This window comes from Apodemus sylvaticus, chromosome 18 (genome assembly GCF_947179515.1).
Source record: "Apodemus sylvaticus chromosome 18, mApoSyl1.1, whole genome shotgun sequence".
Classification (NCBI taxonomy): Eukaryota; Metazoa; Chordata; class Mammalia; order Rodentia; family Muridae; genus Apodemus; species Apodemus sylvaticus.
In genome coordinates, this window is record NC_067489.1 from 33,995,666 (window position 1) to 34,014,492 (window position 18,827).

At 45.9% G+C, this 18,827-nt stretch overlaps 1 protein-coding gene across 1 annotated transcript in view; it reads right to left on the minus strand.

The window, feature by feature from the left end:
* Positions 1–18,827, minus strand: part of LOC127668433 (rho GTPase-activating protein 7-like) — a 392,875-nt gene that overhangs the window by 30,593 nt on the left and 343,455 nt on the right. Inside the window, 1 exon segment of the mRNA XM_052162055.1 lies at positions 772–843. Within this exon segment, the coding sequence (XP_052018015.1) occupies positions 772–843 (72 nt within the window).

Below are 18,827 nucleotides of genomic sequence, written 5' to 3' on the forward strand. Positions count from 1 at the left end.
TCTTTACTTATCCATCTGAATGGTAATATCTAAATTCCGAGTACAGGTGAACACACAGGGTTCATTGATCATGCTTCATTGATAGGTGTGAAAGCATCTGTTTTTCTCCCCCTTCCCTTCCCCTCCCCGGGCCCCCCCCCCATTCCCCCGTTAACCAGAAACCTTATTTTTCTGTGCGTGCAAGTTAAATTATTATGCGTGCTACATAACATAGTCATGATGTTCAAAACAACTGAGATCCACACCAACCAGAGTATAGATAGGATGATCTTTAATCCATTGGATGGAGTATTATAGAGTTGTCAAAGGAACCGAGCTATAGGAGCGCGCAGGTTAGAGGAATCTTATAGAATGCTTCATGAACAAATCAGAACTGCATGATTCCCTTTGGAAAAGGTAGTCATTACACAATGTGTACCTTTCAAGAGCTTCAATAAAATGACTGAAAATGAGTTCATAAAAAAAAAAAAAACAATAAAGAGCTTTCAGGGCACAGGTTACTCTTTGCCTAGGGACTATCGTTATAATAATAATAATTGTTTTTAATAATATTGTTATAATCCATTGTTATCAAGGGTCTACTTTTTCTTTTGTTTTGAATGGTGGGAGTCTTGGGTACTTACCCTATTGTTTAAAAACAAAAACAAAAACAAAAACAAAATGGAATAAGTAACAAAATGTTTCCAAATAACCCCTAGATCAGTATTGCGCATGAATTCAGTATTACGATGATGGTGACTTAAAATGAGACAGCATTCTGGGCTTGCTTACCTTCATAAAGCTGTGCATACTGGGGGAAACCAGTTACTCTCAGCCAGTCGCAAGCTTCCTTGGCTTCAATTTCTAGAGACAAACAGACACATTTGTTAGCCACACTATGCCCCCATTGTGGTTTTCCTGCGTTAATAAACTCATTCAATCAGACCAGTAAAAAAATATAAGTTCTGTTAAACAATATATACCAATACAGGCAGACAGACCCACCAAAGGAGCTCAATACCAAATGGTTTACATTCTATACACGTCTCGGTCTTAAAAAAAAAAAAAGAATGTTAATGATCTATTTTCTCTTTAAAGAAAACAGAAGGGGCTGGGCTTGTGAATCAGTGGTGCAGCCATGCACAAGGTCCTGCTTTTGATCCTCATTGTTGGAGAAATCAAAACAAGAAAACAAACCAACAACAAACAAACAAACAAGCCGGGCAGTGGTGGCGCACGCCTTTAATCCCAGCACTCTGGGAGGCAGAGGCAGGAGGATTTCTGAGTTGGAGGCCAGCCTGGTCTACAGAGTGAATTCCAGGACAGCCAGGGCTATACAGAGAAACCCTGTCTGGAAAAACAAAAAAATCTAAAAAACCAAAAATAAAAACAAAACAAAACAAAAACCAAAAAACCGAAACTAAATAGTAAGTTACAGTACGCTGCTTCTGGACAAAGCCAAGCACAGTGGAGAGCTTGAATAACTCATCTGAAACCTAGCTGGCTTAACAAGATCCTCTGCTTCAGCAAAACACACTGGATACATCCTTATACCTTAGAGGAGAGCTTGCCCCGACACCGTTAGAGCCCCTGGTGACACCGGTGGACCGAGCATTTTCACAGCCAAAGACTATGACAAAGTGCCTTTAGGAACACAGTCTTCTCCAGCTGGAGAGAGACTCCGGCTGCCTCCGGGAGCCAAGGGCACCAAGTCACTAGTTTGCAGCATCTCAGCAGACTAAATGCCTAATAAAGGCCCCGGCTCCCTGTGGTTAAACATCTTGTAGATAGTATTGATAAACAGAGAGGCCAAGAGCCTCTGGCAGACCGTGTTAAAACTCACTCAAGCACGTCTTTACAATCCTGTTAAAACTGACTCGCAGAGGAGGGCTGAGACACATTAATTAGTTTCTGTGTTTGTAGAGAATATTCCTCTCCCCACCTTCTTCACACCACGAGAATGCTTAGCTATTCAAAGCTATTCACTTCTTTATGGAAGTCTCAACACTGCTAAATCAATCTCGGATTCCCGTCTTCATTTCCATCCACCAGGCCAGACGTCAGTCTGGTGGGCACTATTATAAATGCATCATATTACTTTTGTCTACCAGCTTTAGCTTTTCCAGTTTTTTTTCTTTTTTGGTAACCTTTTCTTTTCCTTTCAGGAATAGCATCTTTAAAAGAACTTTCATCACTAAGGCAGTTGTAGTATCCTTACTAGGCACACACCCGACGTGAAAGCAAGCTGTGATTCTCCATGATAGTTAATACCCAAGATGAAATGAAGATGAGTTTTAAATAAGATTGTAAAATGGGGGCTAGAGAGAGAGTGCAGTGGTGAGGAGCTGGGTTCAAATCCCAGCACCCACATGGCAGCTCACAGTTCCAGGGGATCCCATAACCTCACACATACACACATGCAGGTAGAACACTGATGCACAGAGAATAACAATTAATAATAATAATAATAAAATTGTAAAACAGCTTCTTGTAGAGTATTGTAAGGAGAAAACCATGAAAGCTCCGTCTTTTATTTTAGAGACTGAAAAATCACATTTTTTCCCTCTGCAGAGCCCTCGTATCTCCCAAAGATGGCTACAGGAGAAAAAGAGGCAGCTTGTTTTAAATAAGTCTTTTATCTTTTAATTATTTCTTTTATTTTTGGAGATTATATTACATCATTTCCCCTTCCTTTTCTTCCCTCCAACCCTTCTTAAATATCTCTCTTTGCTTGTTTACAAATGCTTGGTCTTTTAAACACACACCCACACCCACATCACACACACCACACACCATACACACAGACACACCCACACACCACACACATACAATACATATACACTACATGCACACCACACACTCACCATATACACACACACACTTACACATCACACACACACCCCGCACACACACCACATACCATACACACAGACACACCCACACACCATACACATACCATACATATACACCACACACACACACACACACACACACACACACACACACACACACAGTATAGGTGTTTTGCCTGCACATAAACCTGTGCTCCACGTGCACGCCTGGGAGGTCAGACAGTCAGACAAGGGTGTCAGATCACCTGAACTTGGAGTTACAGATGGCTGTAGCCACCGTGTGAGTGCTGGGAATGGAACAATCCTCCGAAAGAGGGACAAGTGCTCTAAACCACTGAGCCACCTCCTCAGCCCCACAAATTCTTGGTCTCTTAAAAAGATCCTTAAGATAATTCCCTGTTTCCAGGACAATTAGAGGCTATCCTCAAAGGACAGACTGTTAGACATTGAATAATAGTTAAAAAGTAATGTTTGCATTCTTATTATTTCACTTAAAAAGTGGCAAGTGAACTAGAAATTCGAAGCATCCGTCCAGTTCTGGGCGTGCGCAGACAGGACAGCTGGATAGTGTACATCCAAAGGCCCTTACCAGGTGCCAGCTTACCGGATTCTGAAACCTATTTACACCACATTCCCGATATTCTTATTAAAGCGGCTTCTTATTGAAAGGTGGTGCGAAAGAGGCAGGATAGTTTTTCCAAACCATCTTTACATCTATACATGTAATCCTTCATCCATCACAAGAGCTTTTCACAGACATTAATCCATTAAAGTCCCAATTAAGGAAGTCTAAGGCTGGCCTTTGTTATGTTCTATCATTAAGAAAATGTCATGTTCTCATTCACCCCTGAACTGATTGATGCCACATGGTCACTTCTAGGGTCGCTCGGTCAGAAAAGAAATGATGTGGGGTGAGGGAGGGGGGAGGGGGTAGATGGGGAGATGGCTATGTGGGTGAGAAAACGTGAAGATCTGAGTTCAAATCCCATGCAGAAACCCGGCAAACAGGTAAACCCAAGGCACTTGAGACTCTCAGGGCCCTCCCAAATACCAGTTCATTTCCTCACACTGATCCCAACATCTGCTCATGTCACCCTCAAGGTAAAAGATCCTAAAACACAGACGGAGTTGCTTAACCACCTCTCCTCAAAAAAAATGAGCTCAAAGTGTCCGGTGAGAGAGGAAGGAAACAGGGACTCCCAAAATGCTAGTTTCTTTGGAATAGAGTAGACTTTTTCTTTTGGGGGGAAAAATTGCAGCAATGATAAAAAGTCTCAGATAGAGAAAATGAGCCCGGAAGAGAGCTAGATTCGTTCTTGCACGAATCTGGTCAGCTCAGTTCAATCTTGGAGCCTACGTGGTTGAAGACCTGATGCTTGGAAGCAGTACTGTGACCTCCGCATACATACCACTATGTGTACAAAGGAGTGTGCGCTTGCACGCCAGGACACGTGTGCACAAACAAATCAGAGAACAGCAGAAGCCTGTGAGCCAGGACCTTAGCATCTCCCCCTGGCCGTGGTGCACACTTCCACCGGGCTGCAGGTGTGTGGTGTTTTGAGAGTGCGGCGAGGATGATGGGTTTTAAAACAGAAAGGCCTCCAGAGACTTGAAAGTACAATGGCGACACAATGAAGCCGGCAGACAAGGGTTCTGCTAAACCATCAACGGACAAACGTGGTAAGGAGGAAACAGGAAATTTTTCTTGGAAGCCACTTAGTCGTTGGTCAGCCACGGCTCAGCACAGGAGATGAAGGAACGCTGAGACCCTTTGTGCATGGCTGGGAACCCTTAGCCCATATTTACACATTTCCTGGCCGGCTGGAATGCTCCTTTCTTCTTCCCCCTACACCTTAACCTGCTGATGGTCCCTTAACTTTAACCATAAGTCTGCCTATGGTCCCTTAGCCAGCCAGCCTGCTGTTCTGAGCAGACCAAGTGGCAGCCCAGCAGTCTAAATGGGCTGCAATACTTCCCCAGTGGGAACATGTGAATTTCTTTTCCTTCTTTCCCAATATGTCTGCTCATCATATTTCTCCCTTCAAAGAAATGCCAAGGAATCAGAGAATGCTACAAAACACACACACACACACGCACACACACATACACACACACACGCACACACACAAACCATGCAAGCACTTTCCCCAACTCCTTGCAAGTCCCGAAGTAAGACAGATGTGTGGGCAAAGGTTCACGTGTGCAGAGAGCTATGGGCAGACAGGGGTGGGGGTAGGGGTGGAGGTGGGGTTTCAAATCCAATCCAAGATTCATTCCTGCCCCTGGCTGACAGATTCCTCCTAAAGGGAAGAAAGGGTCAGCTTATCAGTCTCTCCACTAGGTCAAGGGGGGTCAGGAATGCACACAATGGCTTTGGTAACAGCCCACCTTCACTCCGTGGGTGCGGCTCAGAGGTGGGTCATCTGGAGAAGCATCCAGGGCCACAAAGGAGTACAGTAAGGTAGTTAAACATCAGGGACCAGAGTGATTCTTAACCCTGGATGGCGGTAGCACTGCCTTGCAAGACTTTCTACAAATGCCAAAAAGATCATGTAGTCCACCGCCCAGACATCTTATTTTACAAAATTCCTCTAAGCGATGTACGCACAGGCGGGACTGACCCTTAACCCCTGCATCTTCCCACAGTACAGTCACTCTCTAGTCACTAGTGTATTCTAGGGCCTGGTATATCCTTTGGTCCTTGAATCTTCCTTTGAATCATGGCTTTTGGGTAAACCTCTCCCAGCAAGATCTATGGGAACTTAGACTGGTTTCCCCATACCATGAACATCCCTGTGTCCTACTCTGCTTAGAAGTCCTCAACAGCTTTCTATCATCTCTGAGGGACAATCCAGCCCCTCAGCCAAGTTTGGGCTCTCCTAACTTGGCCTCGCTGCCTTGTCTTTTCAGCTCTTGAAAGGCCTCCTAAGGGCAGCTCTCTCCGTTCCCAGGATACCCCAGCTATCCAGGGCTGGCGTTCGTTCTCTCTAGACTTCAATAAATGTCCCTCTTTGTCACCTCACCAACTTCCCCCTTAACTCAAGTACACCCCATACACTAGAACCACGTGTCTACTGGTTGTAAAAATGAGAAGAAAAAAAAGTCCATTGATATTTTCATTTCTTCAAAGGCAGACTAAGAACTTTCACTTGACAACCATAGGAATAAATGTTAAGCGCACACAACTGCCAAAGGCCGGCTGGCTATCAGGATTTATCTATGTAAGATGAATTCCAGCTAGGGCCAAGTCTCCGAGATTTCTTACTTGATATTTATTAAGCTTCAATGTTATCTAATCACAGGGAAGATTCTGAGAGCATCTAAGACGCATTCCTACCCTCAGGTGCCTGAAAGAAAATTCCAAGCATCGGTGGCATATATTCTGGAAGCTTCTGGGAGACAGGGTAATCACTCAGTCTGGGCTTTGGGCAGATTCGAATCCACCGTGGGGCACTGAGTAACACAAGCTGTCCTGCATTTTCTCCTTCGTGCAGTCTTAACTTTCTGACCTAGGTGAGCTGCCAGCTATCTTCAGGGATGATCAGAGCCCCAAGTTCCTGCCAAGGAAGCCTGTTCCAGGAAGCCAGGTTGAAAGGCTTGCCACAGTCCTCCCACCACCCACGCATCCCCCCCAACCCACCCTCATTCCACACCCCCACCCCCACCCCCCACCCCCACCCATGATCCTCTGCCCTTGTCTGGTGTCTTAAGTGCTCTTCTAGGGCCTGGGAGTTTAAGTCCAAGTGATTTGTTAAGTCAGCACCAGTGAGACCCCCCTTTCCCAGTGGGAAGTCTGCTGGGGAGAGTATAAGGCCAGGCTGCTGACTCCCCCCCCCCCTCCGACATGCCCACTCCGCCACCCCCCAACACCGCCACCACCAACTGTACCATGTATGTTCCGTGTGTCCTAGCTGTAAGCTCCAAGAGTAAGTCTGTCCACTTCGCTCACAGATATCCCCCAAATCCCACCCTATTTTGAGGCAGTGTGGTCCCTCAGTAAACAAGTAACGGCAGAGATACACCACGGGTTTAATTTTCATCCCAGTCATCGCAATTTTGATTAGCAACTAATCAAAGTGCAGACGTATGTTTGTGCGTGTAAACCTCATGTTTCATACAACAGTTACAGGCTCTCTGAGCGCCTGCCTCTGCCCCTGGTCCTTCCTTTCTGCCCGCCATCCCTTCTCTAGGACCTGTTTCCTAACCCTTAACATCCATAGTCCTCACTCCTCTGCGTCCTATTTTAGGGACAATTTCCCAATATGGTTTACATTTGTGGATGCTTCTATTGCCAAAAACGCACAAACCACTTTGTAAGGGAGCAATACTTTTGATTTGTTTCATGAAAGGTTATGATCATGATTCAGAGACCATAGCACCCTAAATAAATACTTGCATGGATCCATAGACCCCCAAAGCAAGTTCAATTTTCACAGAAAACCCTCTAGTCTATTAAAAAAACTCTTAGAATTATATATATATATATATATATGCTTCATATATATAAATATCATATAAATACTATATTATACAAATATATGCAAATAAATATAAATAGTATTTATATGTATAAATGTATGTATGCTTTAAAGTTTTACCTCTCCCATGACATTCTGACTCCTGGGGAGGCAGGGAACAGGGTGCTGATATACACATGGGACCTGTTCCTGTTATAAGGGAGTGGTCCAGAGTTCGGACAATCTGCCAGAATTCAGAGGCACCAGATGGTGTCCTCCGCCCAAAGAGCTTCTTGCCTATACCATGACAGGGAGCTCTTAAATTACTTATGTGGCTCTCAATATATATATATATAGATAATATAATATATATATATATAAAATGAGTTTTCCATATCTACCCTCTCCATGTACTGACGACTGGAGACAGAGATGCAGCTTTCTAGGAAAGAAAATTCCTAGAAATAATCTAAGGAGGGGGAATAAAGAAGCCACTTTCCCCCCTGTGATGTGATGACAACTTAATAAGGGGTTTTACTCTGAAAGAAGGAAACCTCCGTGGAGACACCCTGAAAGGGCCCCCCCCCCAACCACTTGAGCTGACACTTCAGCGATGTAGAGATCACATCGAGGGGAATTTCCTCTGGGGAATCCTTTTGCCCAAGCATTTTCCAAGTACTGCTTTAACCACTCAAACCGGGCAAGGGTTCACGTCACTGATGCTCCGTGTCGAGGTGAGGTCCCGAGCCACAGGGCTGTCAGGAACACCAGCCTCCACCCTAATGGACTTCATTCCCAGGAAGAGAAACTATCTCCCAGCTAATCAAATAGTGGGCATCCGTGCTCCATGATGAAGAGGCCAAACTGAGAAAAACCTGAGCTACTGAGGAGATAGATGCAGCAACTTCACCTCTCTCTAGTTCACAGCAGTCTAGAGCGGGATAAAAATAGAGCTTTGCTGCAGAACCCCTTTGCCCCCACCCGCCCCACAGTCCCCATCCTGCTTTTATGTCCCTTGATGAAGATAGGACTGGAAAGCCCATTACTTTGAACGGCAATTAAGAAAAAAAAAACCCATAGGACAGTGCCCCTCCCCCACCCATCAATCAATATACATGTTAATGCATTTCTAGGATTCTGTATCAAATACTTAAAGACTTCTAATTGCATACTAAGGAAATGGCTTGGATTAGGTCTTCTGAAAAGGAAAGGTCATAGTTTTAAGGTGCCTTATTTCCCAAAGCCTCAATTTTGTAAAAGGTCGCACACAGGTCTTGAGGTTACACAATCGGTTCGTTTCCTTTTACCAACCCGGAAGGCCAAATACCTGGTTACAACCCTAGAGCCTGCCCCATCCCTGTGCTGTACATCAATCCGTGCTCTCTGTAAATTAGCAAAGCCAGCTCTCTCTGCAAAGACCAGCTCCCCATCCAGTCTTTTGCCTCAGGAGGAGTAGAATTTGCCAGGAGGAATAGAACAGAGAAAATAAAACACTGAAAATCAGGATACCACCTGAGCCTAAAAAAAGAGGATGGTGAGGAATTAATTCCATCTGAAGTAAAACAGCAGTAGCCAAGTCTCACCTCTATTTAAGCCTTTTCTGATAAGAGAGAGAGAGAGAGAGAGAGAGAGAGAGAGAGAGAGAGAGAGAGAGAGAGACAAAGAAAGAAAGAAAATTAAGAAAAGAATGAAATCCGATGCTATACTTTAACAAAGACCAATGAAAACACAAGGTGGCCAATGGTAGTTAAAGGTGTAAGTTTGTCTCCTCCTTTGGTCTAACCTCAAGCAAAAAGGCTTTTCAGTTTTGTTTGGGTTGGGTTTTCGGTGGTCTGATGATTAAAGTTACATGGGTATAAGAGTGGTATATCCCCTCACCCAATCAGATCTGTACTATAAAAAGAGATTAAATATATAAAAATATATAAATTAATATTTATAAGTATATAACATATAAATATATATCTCAAAATATCAAAAGCATATTCCCATCTTCCAGATGGATTAAGAAATCATTTTCTTTAAAATTGCTTAGGAATTGTGTGCACCTGAAGCACACACGATTTAATAGTTAAATGCTAACTCATGTCCGTCCCTATAAACACATTAAGGTTTATGTGTTTATAAAGGTCCCCATTTGGGGGCTTTCCAAGTCTGTTTACACACACCAGCAGGAAGGGGTCCACAATGCCATCCCATTGACAGTGACCTTGGACACTGTGCTTCTGTCCCAGCTGCCCCTCAGCAGGGAACAGGCTTTTCAAGGATGTCTTTGCAAAGTTCTGGAATTTCCCTTGGGGTGACTTTGACAGATGCATAGGCATCCCCCGAAGTCCCCTTTCCATAGCATATAGCTTGGTTTGAAACGGGGAATTCAGTGGACACTGGCTGTCCTATGAGGCCTCCTCCATCTCATCCAGATTGGAGAAAATATTCCGGATTTGTCACCCGGGTGTGACAATCTGCAGCAGTAGGGCAGAGCCACACCTGGGTCATGGGCCATTTCACTCCAAAGTCTTTTTCCTCATTGGCTTTCTAAGTATGGGGACCCTGGGAGTGCCTCAACCCAGGGTGTGGAAGCCTTTTGTCCCTCAGACATCCTTTGGAGACTCCTACAGGAGAAGGAAGGCGCCTCTGTGACAGGAAGTGACTTCCAGTTCGCTCTGCAGGACACTTAAGAAGCGGGGTGGGTAAGAGATCAGAATGTGGGTGGGAGGTGTCACCAATAGCTGAGGCCCAGGGTACCAGAGCTCAGGGTCCCATTAGCTTTTGATTTTTCCTCTACTTAGGGGAGAGGCTGACTTGAAAAGGCCCACCAAGCAGAGGCAGGAATGGGAAAAAAAATATCCTTTATCATAAAAACCTAAATCTACTAATAGAACAAAACCAGGGGCCGTGGGGGAGGGGGAGGGAGGTGGCTGATGAAGAGAAACCTTTCCATTGTGTAGGCTTGGAGTACAATGTCTACCTGCAGCGCCCCAAAGCCTTCCTTCTTAGCAGGCAGAAATTCTGCAAGATGCCAGTCAACTATTTTCACAGATATCTAGCACAGACACTTCTCTTAGAAATTATAATCTCCCAACACCCTCAATTGAAGAAAGCACTGCTCAGGCCAGTCCAGAGGAGGTTAGACTTTCTGGGACTCTCAGATGTTAAGGACAGACCCTCTTGCCTCTATCTGCTATGCTACAATCACATTACACAGATACCCCCAGGAAACAGCAGTCTTTGCAAGGTCCTGTTGGAACATTCTAGAAAAGCGTGACTCTTGACTGTGAGCCTCTACGATGGTACATACACTCAACATGCAGAGCTGTCTTCCCGTCTGCCACTACTTAGGATGGCAAGAAAGAAAGACCTCGTACAAAAAGGTCTAGGTGGAGTCATGCGATTAACTGTCCCCGGGAAGTCTCTCCACCCTTATCAGGGCACATCATAATCCTCAACAGTAACCGTGGGGCACCGAAGGGAGAGAGGTGTTGACAGACAGGGTAGGCTGACAGACAGACCTCCCCAGCTGTAAATCTACCCTTTCCACATCAACTGAGTGTCCCGCTCCAGCAGCCCCACCCCCACTCCCCTCACCCCCCCCCACTACCCCTACCTCCCACCCCCACCTCAGTATCAACAAAACTAAAGAAAATTATGACATGAAGAAGCTACTGAAATAAGCCATTTGTAAGTCCCCAGTAACTACTACAATGGGTAATTGTTACAATTGTCCTATTTTATTGTTTCTATTGTGACTCTTTGTCTAATCTACTAATTTTATCATAGGAATGTATTCGTGAAGGAAAAACCAAACAAAACCAGAGTACATGTAAGGATGGTTTCAGGAATTCCCTGGGAGCTTGAAACTTATTCCTGGAGGATAAAAGAGGACCAGTGTAATTTGAGACTGAAAAAAAAAAACAAACAACAAAACCAAACCAAAAAAAAAACAAACAAACAAAAAAAAAAACACTACTGATACACACATTCAAAGCAGTAGCGTGTACCTATAAAACAAATTGGAACCCTCCTGGCGCAGGCTCCCTTCAAAGCCTACTAATACTTAACTCCGCATTCCTCCATTGGAAATGGCCAGAGTCAGAAGCAGAGACAGCTGTGAAAGATCTGTTCCAAAAACCCGTTTTCCTTCTCATTCCACAGCCCCATGGAAGAACGTGGGCTTGTGTTTTTCAGGCCACGGCTGACCTTAACTCTTCATAAACTGGGTGTTGTAACTTGACCTTGACCACACAGGAGGGAACTTTTTACAGATGGGCTGTGATACACTAAGTCTTAGCACCCTGAGGCTCAGAGGGACAGCTATGCTTAGACGCCAGAACCACCCTTGGCCATTGGCTCTAGCGCACGTCACCGTATCACTGGCCTGGAGAATTATGAAAAATGACAACCACCTTTCCCCCTTCCTTCTGCTTTGTTTCGCATGCCTGAAGCCCGGGGAACCGGGTCAGGTTGTGTTCTGATGCTCTCTGTACGGCATGGAGACACCGGGTCTGCACTGGTTTGGTAATATCCAGGGAGGAAGAGGAAACATCTGAAGTTATTTTTACTTTTTCAGGTCCTCTGGCTGTACAGGGTGGATCAAGTATTGTCTGGAGCCCTTCAGGACTTTTTTTTTTTTTTTCTCTTGCATGGCCTCATTTCCGTCTTCCTGTTGCTAAGAAAGGGAGTTCAGCATGAGAAACTTGTGTTTACAATACTGGCCCATCCTGTGCAGAACAAGGCTCTCTTCAAAAGGGTCGCATTTAGTTCCCTCACTGTACTCTGGGTGCCCCCAGCTCTTCTGGAGCAAATCACCCTCCCTTGAATATTTCCAAATTGAGTGTTTACTCGGTTAGGTCATAAAAATACCCCTCTCATTTAAAACATTGCATCATGCTTTTAAAATCTCCACAGGGACACCCAGGAAGACCCAAGCACTGGTTTTTATATTTGGAACCACATCTCGGAGCCTCCTCTCCAAGCCTCAGCTGGGAAGAATCTTCCCGTCCCCTTTAAGCACCACATTGCTGCTGCTAATAGAAGCTCGAGTATCAGACCCTTAAAAGTCACTTTATTTAGTAATACCTTTCCTGTGGTCATAACACATCTATTGGCCTGTTCTATTGGTCTTTGTTCTTTTAACCACAATGCAGAACAAAGGCCAAAGGGCAAACTGTCTCACATGTATTCCACAATTAAAGAAAACTCCTTGGGTTGTTTCAGCATATTAAAATCTGAAACGGTTCATCTTCACTCTTTAGAAAGCGATGTGCATTAGATCTACAAAACATAGGGGGAAATTAGAATACAAGTCACCGAGAGTAGTTTTCATACTCCAGGTTCCGTGGCCTTGGGGATAAAGGTTAGCTCCTTATTCGTGAACTTTTCTGCTGTTTAGAGCAAGGTGTCATCAGCTCACAAGAAAGTAAAGGCAATTTGTCAAAAGCAAACTCTGAGGGGGTGGAAAAAAAAAACCAAAGAGCTCGAGAGAAAGTCAGTCTACTGTGCTTCATTTGAAAGTCTCTGAACGGTAGTACTAATGAAAAAAATATGCACCCAGGCTAGGGCCTTGCTGCAAATCTGGCATGCCTCAATAAAAGTGAACACAGGCGATCTCCAACATTTTCTCAGGAAATGTCTTGAAATAACTTCTGACGGCCACATCTGCTAAACATTTGACACTCAGTTCCTCGGGACTTTGGTTCTTCGGGTTGGGGGGGGGGGCTTGCTGCCTCGCAGGGCACTCCTCTGACCATCTGCTGCCGTCTGCTTGCCAGGATGGCACTGGGTACTCTATTCATTCCACCCTTATGGTCAGCAAATTATCCCGCAGAGGACTAGCCTGCAGTCCAGATGGAAGCGGAATTAGTCAACCTCTTAGAGCCGCTGATAGGTTTACATTCTGAGTACTGCAGTCCACTGGGTTATTATTTTTCCCCCACCCCTTCAGAAAACTGAATTTTGCAGGGTTAAAAAAAAAATGTAATTTGAGACTGGGCATTCTGCCTTCTCCGGAGCCTGATTTCTTTTTTCCCTACTCAAATACGTCACATACGCCACCCCCACGAATCTTTTGGTAATGGATGGCTGTGCCCAGGCTGCATTCCTCCGAATCACCAGCCACAGCTAGAAACAACCTCTGACTCTTGAGAATGAACCCATTTGTGACTACGCTGGGTGTAAAAAGCCTCATTGAAAGCAAAACCGGATGGGGCGATAATTTTTTTTCCCCTCTCCTACGCCGATTAATGACTTAGGCAGGGCTTCCCTTTTAGTTATTGGCATAATTTGGGAACAGAGTGAACTTAAGTTTCCTTCACCCGCTAGGCACTTTACTATTGGAGCCTCACAACTTCCACTTGTGTCAAAAGTTATCTATCACCTGGGGTTGGGGACAGCACACTGAGGATGTGCCACTTTCCCGGGGTTGCGCAACAAGAGGGAAGCTGATCCCGAGTTCCCCAGCATCAGTCCTCGCACCAAAGGCCAGGCGCTGAAATGACTCGCAGAGACAGAAAACCACACCAACAGGGTGGGCTGTTGCTCCCCTTATGAAGGATCAAAGGCTCTCAGCTACTGACATTGGAGGAGGGGATAAGGGCGCAGGGTGGGGAATTAGTCCAAGAAAAGGGAAAAAAAAAAAAAAAGCTACAGACCTGGAGACTTGCTTCCTTCCTTTCCGCAGCCCACGGACTCTTCCTCCCTAGCCAAGGGCGTGGGCATCTGGTGGGGCTTTTCAGGAACCGCGTCCAACCACACAGCGGGAAAGCGCTGAACCCCACGTGCAACGAGGGTTGGGGGTAGCTAAGGAGCAACCCCAACTTAGCCCGCCCAGGCTCAGAGATTCCCAGCGTTTAAAAACAGGCGAATGCAACAAAAGAACCGAACTCTCAAACAGTGCTAAGGAAACCTTTTCCCTAAGTACAGCTAAAAGTCTACACAGCCCCTTAAATAATGCACTCTTAGGGAGAGACAAAGCTAATTCGAGACTTGTAGGGTGTAGGACGGCAAGACGAGATAGAACAGTCCCCCAAAGAAGTCCAAAAGGGGTTGCTCGCTCCTTGGGGCCCGAGGCCAGCTTCTAGGAATAGTATGAGTCTAAGTCACCCGGACGCCAGTCCCCAGTCCCCAGGCAATACATGGTCAAGGGACATGACCCGATGTTAAAATCTCCTACAAACCCTGACCTAAGCTGCTAAACCACACACGTTCTACTATCGAAAGCCGGGGGCTCCTCCTCTGCAAGCGTGTCAAAACACACAATCACAACACGGACTTGGCAGGGCGGGGGTGACAAGTCCTCCTCAGCTGGTCCCCTCAGCAGCTGACCCTAGCCAGACTAGTCCAACAATAAGGCACAAGTCCATCTTACGTGTTAGGATCATGGTGTCCGGCTCGTCTCTACACATTAAGGTCGGCGCAGGGCGGCGGGAGCGCACTGGGAACGTCGAGGCTGCCCGAAGTAATCGGGATCCCACGTCGGGACCCACGGTGGCACCCGGGACGCGAGCCCTCGCGGTCGTCAGCACATCCTGGTTCGCAGCTTCCTTACGCTTCGCCCCAGCTCGGGCAAAATCGTGGGGATTTTTGATTGCTACCGCGAAGGGAGCGCTCTTAGGGAGAGGGGCTCGGAGCTGGGGGGGAGCCGTGTCTCCAGCAGCAAGGACGCACTGCCATGGCTGAGGCTGGAGCGCACCGCCCTCCACCCAAACGCTGCAGTGCTCTGCTCTCCCAGCGCCCTAGGGGCCGCGCCTTCCTACTGAGCCCGCCCCCCACGGGCGGGACCCACGCTGCAGCCTCGGGCTGAGCTCTGACTCCACCCACCGTACACCAGGCCCCGCCCAAGGCACGCCCAAGTCCGGCCCCAAGCCTCCTTCCTCCTTTCCTGGAATGTTTTCCCAGGGTCTGCACTTCTGCGGTGGCGGGAAGCGCCTGAAAGTCGCCAACTACTGGCCTCTAGGGTAAAGGCAAAAGCTTGGAGGCGATAGCTTGGGTGCAGAGGTCCGGGCCTTGTGCTCAATTTTCCCCCTGTCTTTTCCTGCCCGGTTTTGTGTACCCGCAGCCTGTTATTCCTGTTGGCATCACAAAAACCTAGCGCGGATGGTAGGGGCAGTGCGGAGGTAAAGATAGATCGCTTGGTTAGAAAATGGGGAAAAGAAGTACCTTGTCCTTGGGGCACCCATTTCCCCCTAAAGCCTACAAGAGTAAAGAGGGAAAGTGGCTATTAACACAGCTTTGAAAGTTTTCCCCAGCACGTGAGAGAGTCAGAGTAATGCGTGCGCAGCCCTATTTCTTTTTTTTTTTTTTTTTCGGATTTGGTTTTTTTGAGACAGGGTTTCTCTGTATAGCCCTGGCTGTCCTGGAACTTACTCTGTAGACCAGGCTGGCCTCGAACTCAGAAATCTACCTGCCTCTGCCTCCCAAGTGCTGGGATTACAGGTGTGCGCCACCACGGCCTGGCTCACAGCCCTATTTCTAACTGATAATTTGGATTAGGGTCACAGCTCCTAGACTTGCTCATGGACTGGCCCCAGACTGCAGATTTATGATCTCGGATGGTGATAATTTTTTCCCCAACGGCTCAAATGATTCTCAGGCAGCTTAGTTGGAGGCTCCTTATAACCTAAGAAGTCTCATTTTGAAACTTGGGATGGAATATCCCAAGGAAGGTATTTAAAAGTCTACATCAATTTGCATGAAAAAAATTACCTTGGAGTAAGTTGGTGCTTTGTGTGTTACCTTAACTGATGGAAACCCATTCATTTATTCAGCACCAAGAGAGTATTTAATATAAGCAAAATGGTTTCTCTGCTGGAGCATACAACAGCCAGTAAGAGGGACCCACAGCCCTGTCCTCTTGGAGTTGGCTTCTTCCTAGGGAAGCTATATAATAAGCAAAATAAATAGGTGGAAAACATGTAGTCTGTTGAGAGACTACAACAGGCAGTAGGAAAACTGGGCCTGAGTTTATTCTTAATAGAGCTAAACACCAATAGAAAAATATATTCCCTTAGATTTCAAAATGAATTGATTTCATAGTCAGGTGCTAGCTTACAAACAAGCTTCTTCCCACTTAAAACAATGGTACCCCAATTTACCATACCAGAATTCCTTACTTTGGAAGGCACATTCAACCTCTATTCAGCAGATCTATGTTGTCAGGGTATTTACCTGCAGGGAAATGCTGGAGACCCAAGGGCAGTGCAAACTGCATGTGGCCCTTGCCTGCCAGGACACTATAGAACACTGGGAAGCCAGGGGGTGAATGGAAATGAGGGACTGTCGAGGGACCAGGAGGTGAAGACCTTGATAGCCCAAGAAGATGGAGTTGTCCCCTGAAGTGTGGATGCTGGAGGAACTGTGGACACATCCGGTACTCGCATCTCTCATTCTAGATCACATATAATTTGATTGATATAACTCGCACAAGGGCCTCATTCTAAATCACATATAATTTGCATATAGCTTTTGCACATTCTCCCAGCATACCTTTTAATAATTGTTATAGTATTGATAACATTTAGAATATGAAATACATTGTAAACACTATGTAGATTTGCGTATGCTCAGTGCAGACACAATTTTTTTCCTCCAAATATTTTCCTTTTTGCATCACTTGATGTTGAATTTAGGGTAGAGCTAGTCATATGCTCTACCACTGAGGTGTGTCCCTCTCCCTGCCACCTACTTTTAAAGGTTATTATTGGATGGGTGGTGGTGGCGCACACCTGTAATCCCAGCACTCTGGGAGGCAGAGGCAGGCGGATTTCTGAGTTCGAGGCCAGTCTGGTCTACAGAGTGAGTTCCAGGACAGCCAGGGCTATACAGAGAAACCCTGTCTCTAAAAAACCAAATCCAAAAAACAAAAAACAAAACAAAACAAAACCCATAAAGATTATTATTATTACTACTACTACTGTGTGTGATGTGTATACAGGTGCACACACGTGCATGGAGCTGTGTGGAGATCTGAGACAACTTTATGTTTTTTCTCTCTTTCATGAGAGTTTGAAGGATCAGATTCAAGTCATCAGACTTGCCTGGTGTCTTGGTTTGCATCTCTGTTGCTTCGATAAAAAACCCTAATTAAAAAAAAAAAAAAACAACTCAGGGGAAGAAAGTGTTCTTTCATCTTGCAGCTTATAGTCCATCAAGAAAGGAAATAAAGGCAGGAACACAGAAGCAGGGACTAAAGTGGAGGCCCTGGACGAATGGTGGACCCTCCTGCATCAATCATCAATCAAGCGGATGCCTCACAGGCTGGCCAGTCTGATGGAGACATAGTCTCAGCTGAGGTTCCCTCTTCTCAGATGACTGTAGCTTGTGTTGAGTTGACTAGTACCTTTACCTACTGAACTATTTCCTGGGCTCCCCAGCACTTTATAATCTTCTCCATAAGTTGCCCAGGCTGGCCTTGAACTCACTCGATAGTCTCAACAGACTTTGAACTTCTGCTTCTCCTGCCTGGACCTCTCAGGTAACTAGGATCATGGGCCTAAGCCACCTGGCCTGGAATGTTATCTATTGGTGGCGATCTAAATCCACAGACCAGGAAGTTGTAGATTTGGTAGCCCACTGTCTTATCAAATGGCATGAACGAGAAAGTCCTCTCGAAACTATTCAGAAGAAAATGAAAGCAATGCCTGGACTGTAACCTTTTTTTGAACAAGAGGAGCCCTGGGCGAGCTGTGGGAGGGGAGGGCTGGCAAAGCCGGCGAGAGTGGGTACAGACAATGCTGTTTGGGGATGAAGGAGGATCCCCAAGCCAGCTCAGAGTCCATTTCTCTTCACTTAGCATTCCACTCTGCACCATGGGGCTTCATTTGTCCGTCTAGTGCCGCTGACCTTAAACTGCATTCATCTGCTGAGCTGCATTAACTGAGATTCGGCCTTAAGCACTGGACTCTGAGAGGCAGGCTTTGCTGTGCTGTGGAGAGCATTTTCCAGGAGCCAACGGTCATGGTCACTGAAAGTGTTTTCTTACGTATGAGTAGACATCCCCTGCAAGAGCCGGGGAGAGGGCTCAAAGGCCAAGGTCACTCAGTACAAGTCTGAACACCTGCTTAGGATCCCTGGCAGTCGGGTCAAAAGCCAGAAAAAGGGAGCGGTTTTTTTAGTAACCTCAGCACTGAGAGACTGGAGAATCCCTGGAGCTTGCTGGTTATAACCAGTCTAACCAAACCAGTGAGTTCTGGCTCCAGTAAGGGAGATAATAACAGAGGAAGACACTGACCTCTGACCTCTGACCTCCGGACAGTTCTACAAGTGGCTGTACACACAAACTCATATGTACACATACATCACATACAGAAAGAGAAAAAGATTTCCTCACGGATTAGATTAGGTCTCCGTGGAGGTAGATTGCTGTCATTAAATTATTGATTCCTGGTAGCAAAGGTTTAAAATATTAAGACTTCTTTTTTTTTTTATGACAGCCTGTCCCGTTCATCTCCGAGGCAAGTATCAGCTGCATCATCCAGCAGTCTCTGTAGGTTCGTTTCCTAAGGACTATGGAATTCCTTAGGGAAAGAAAAACCTCATAGCTAGC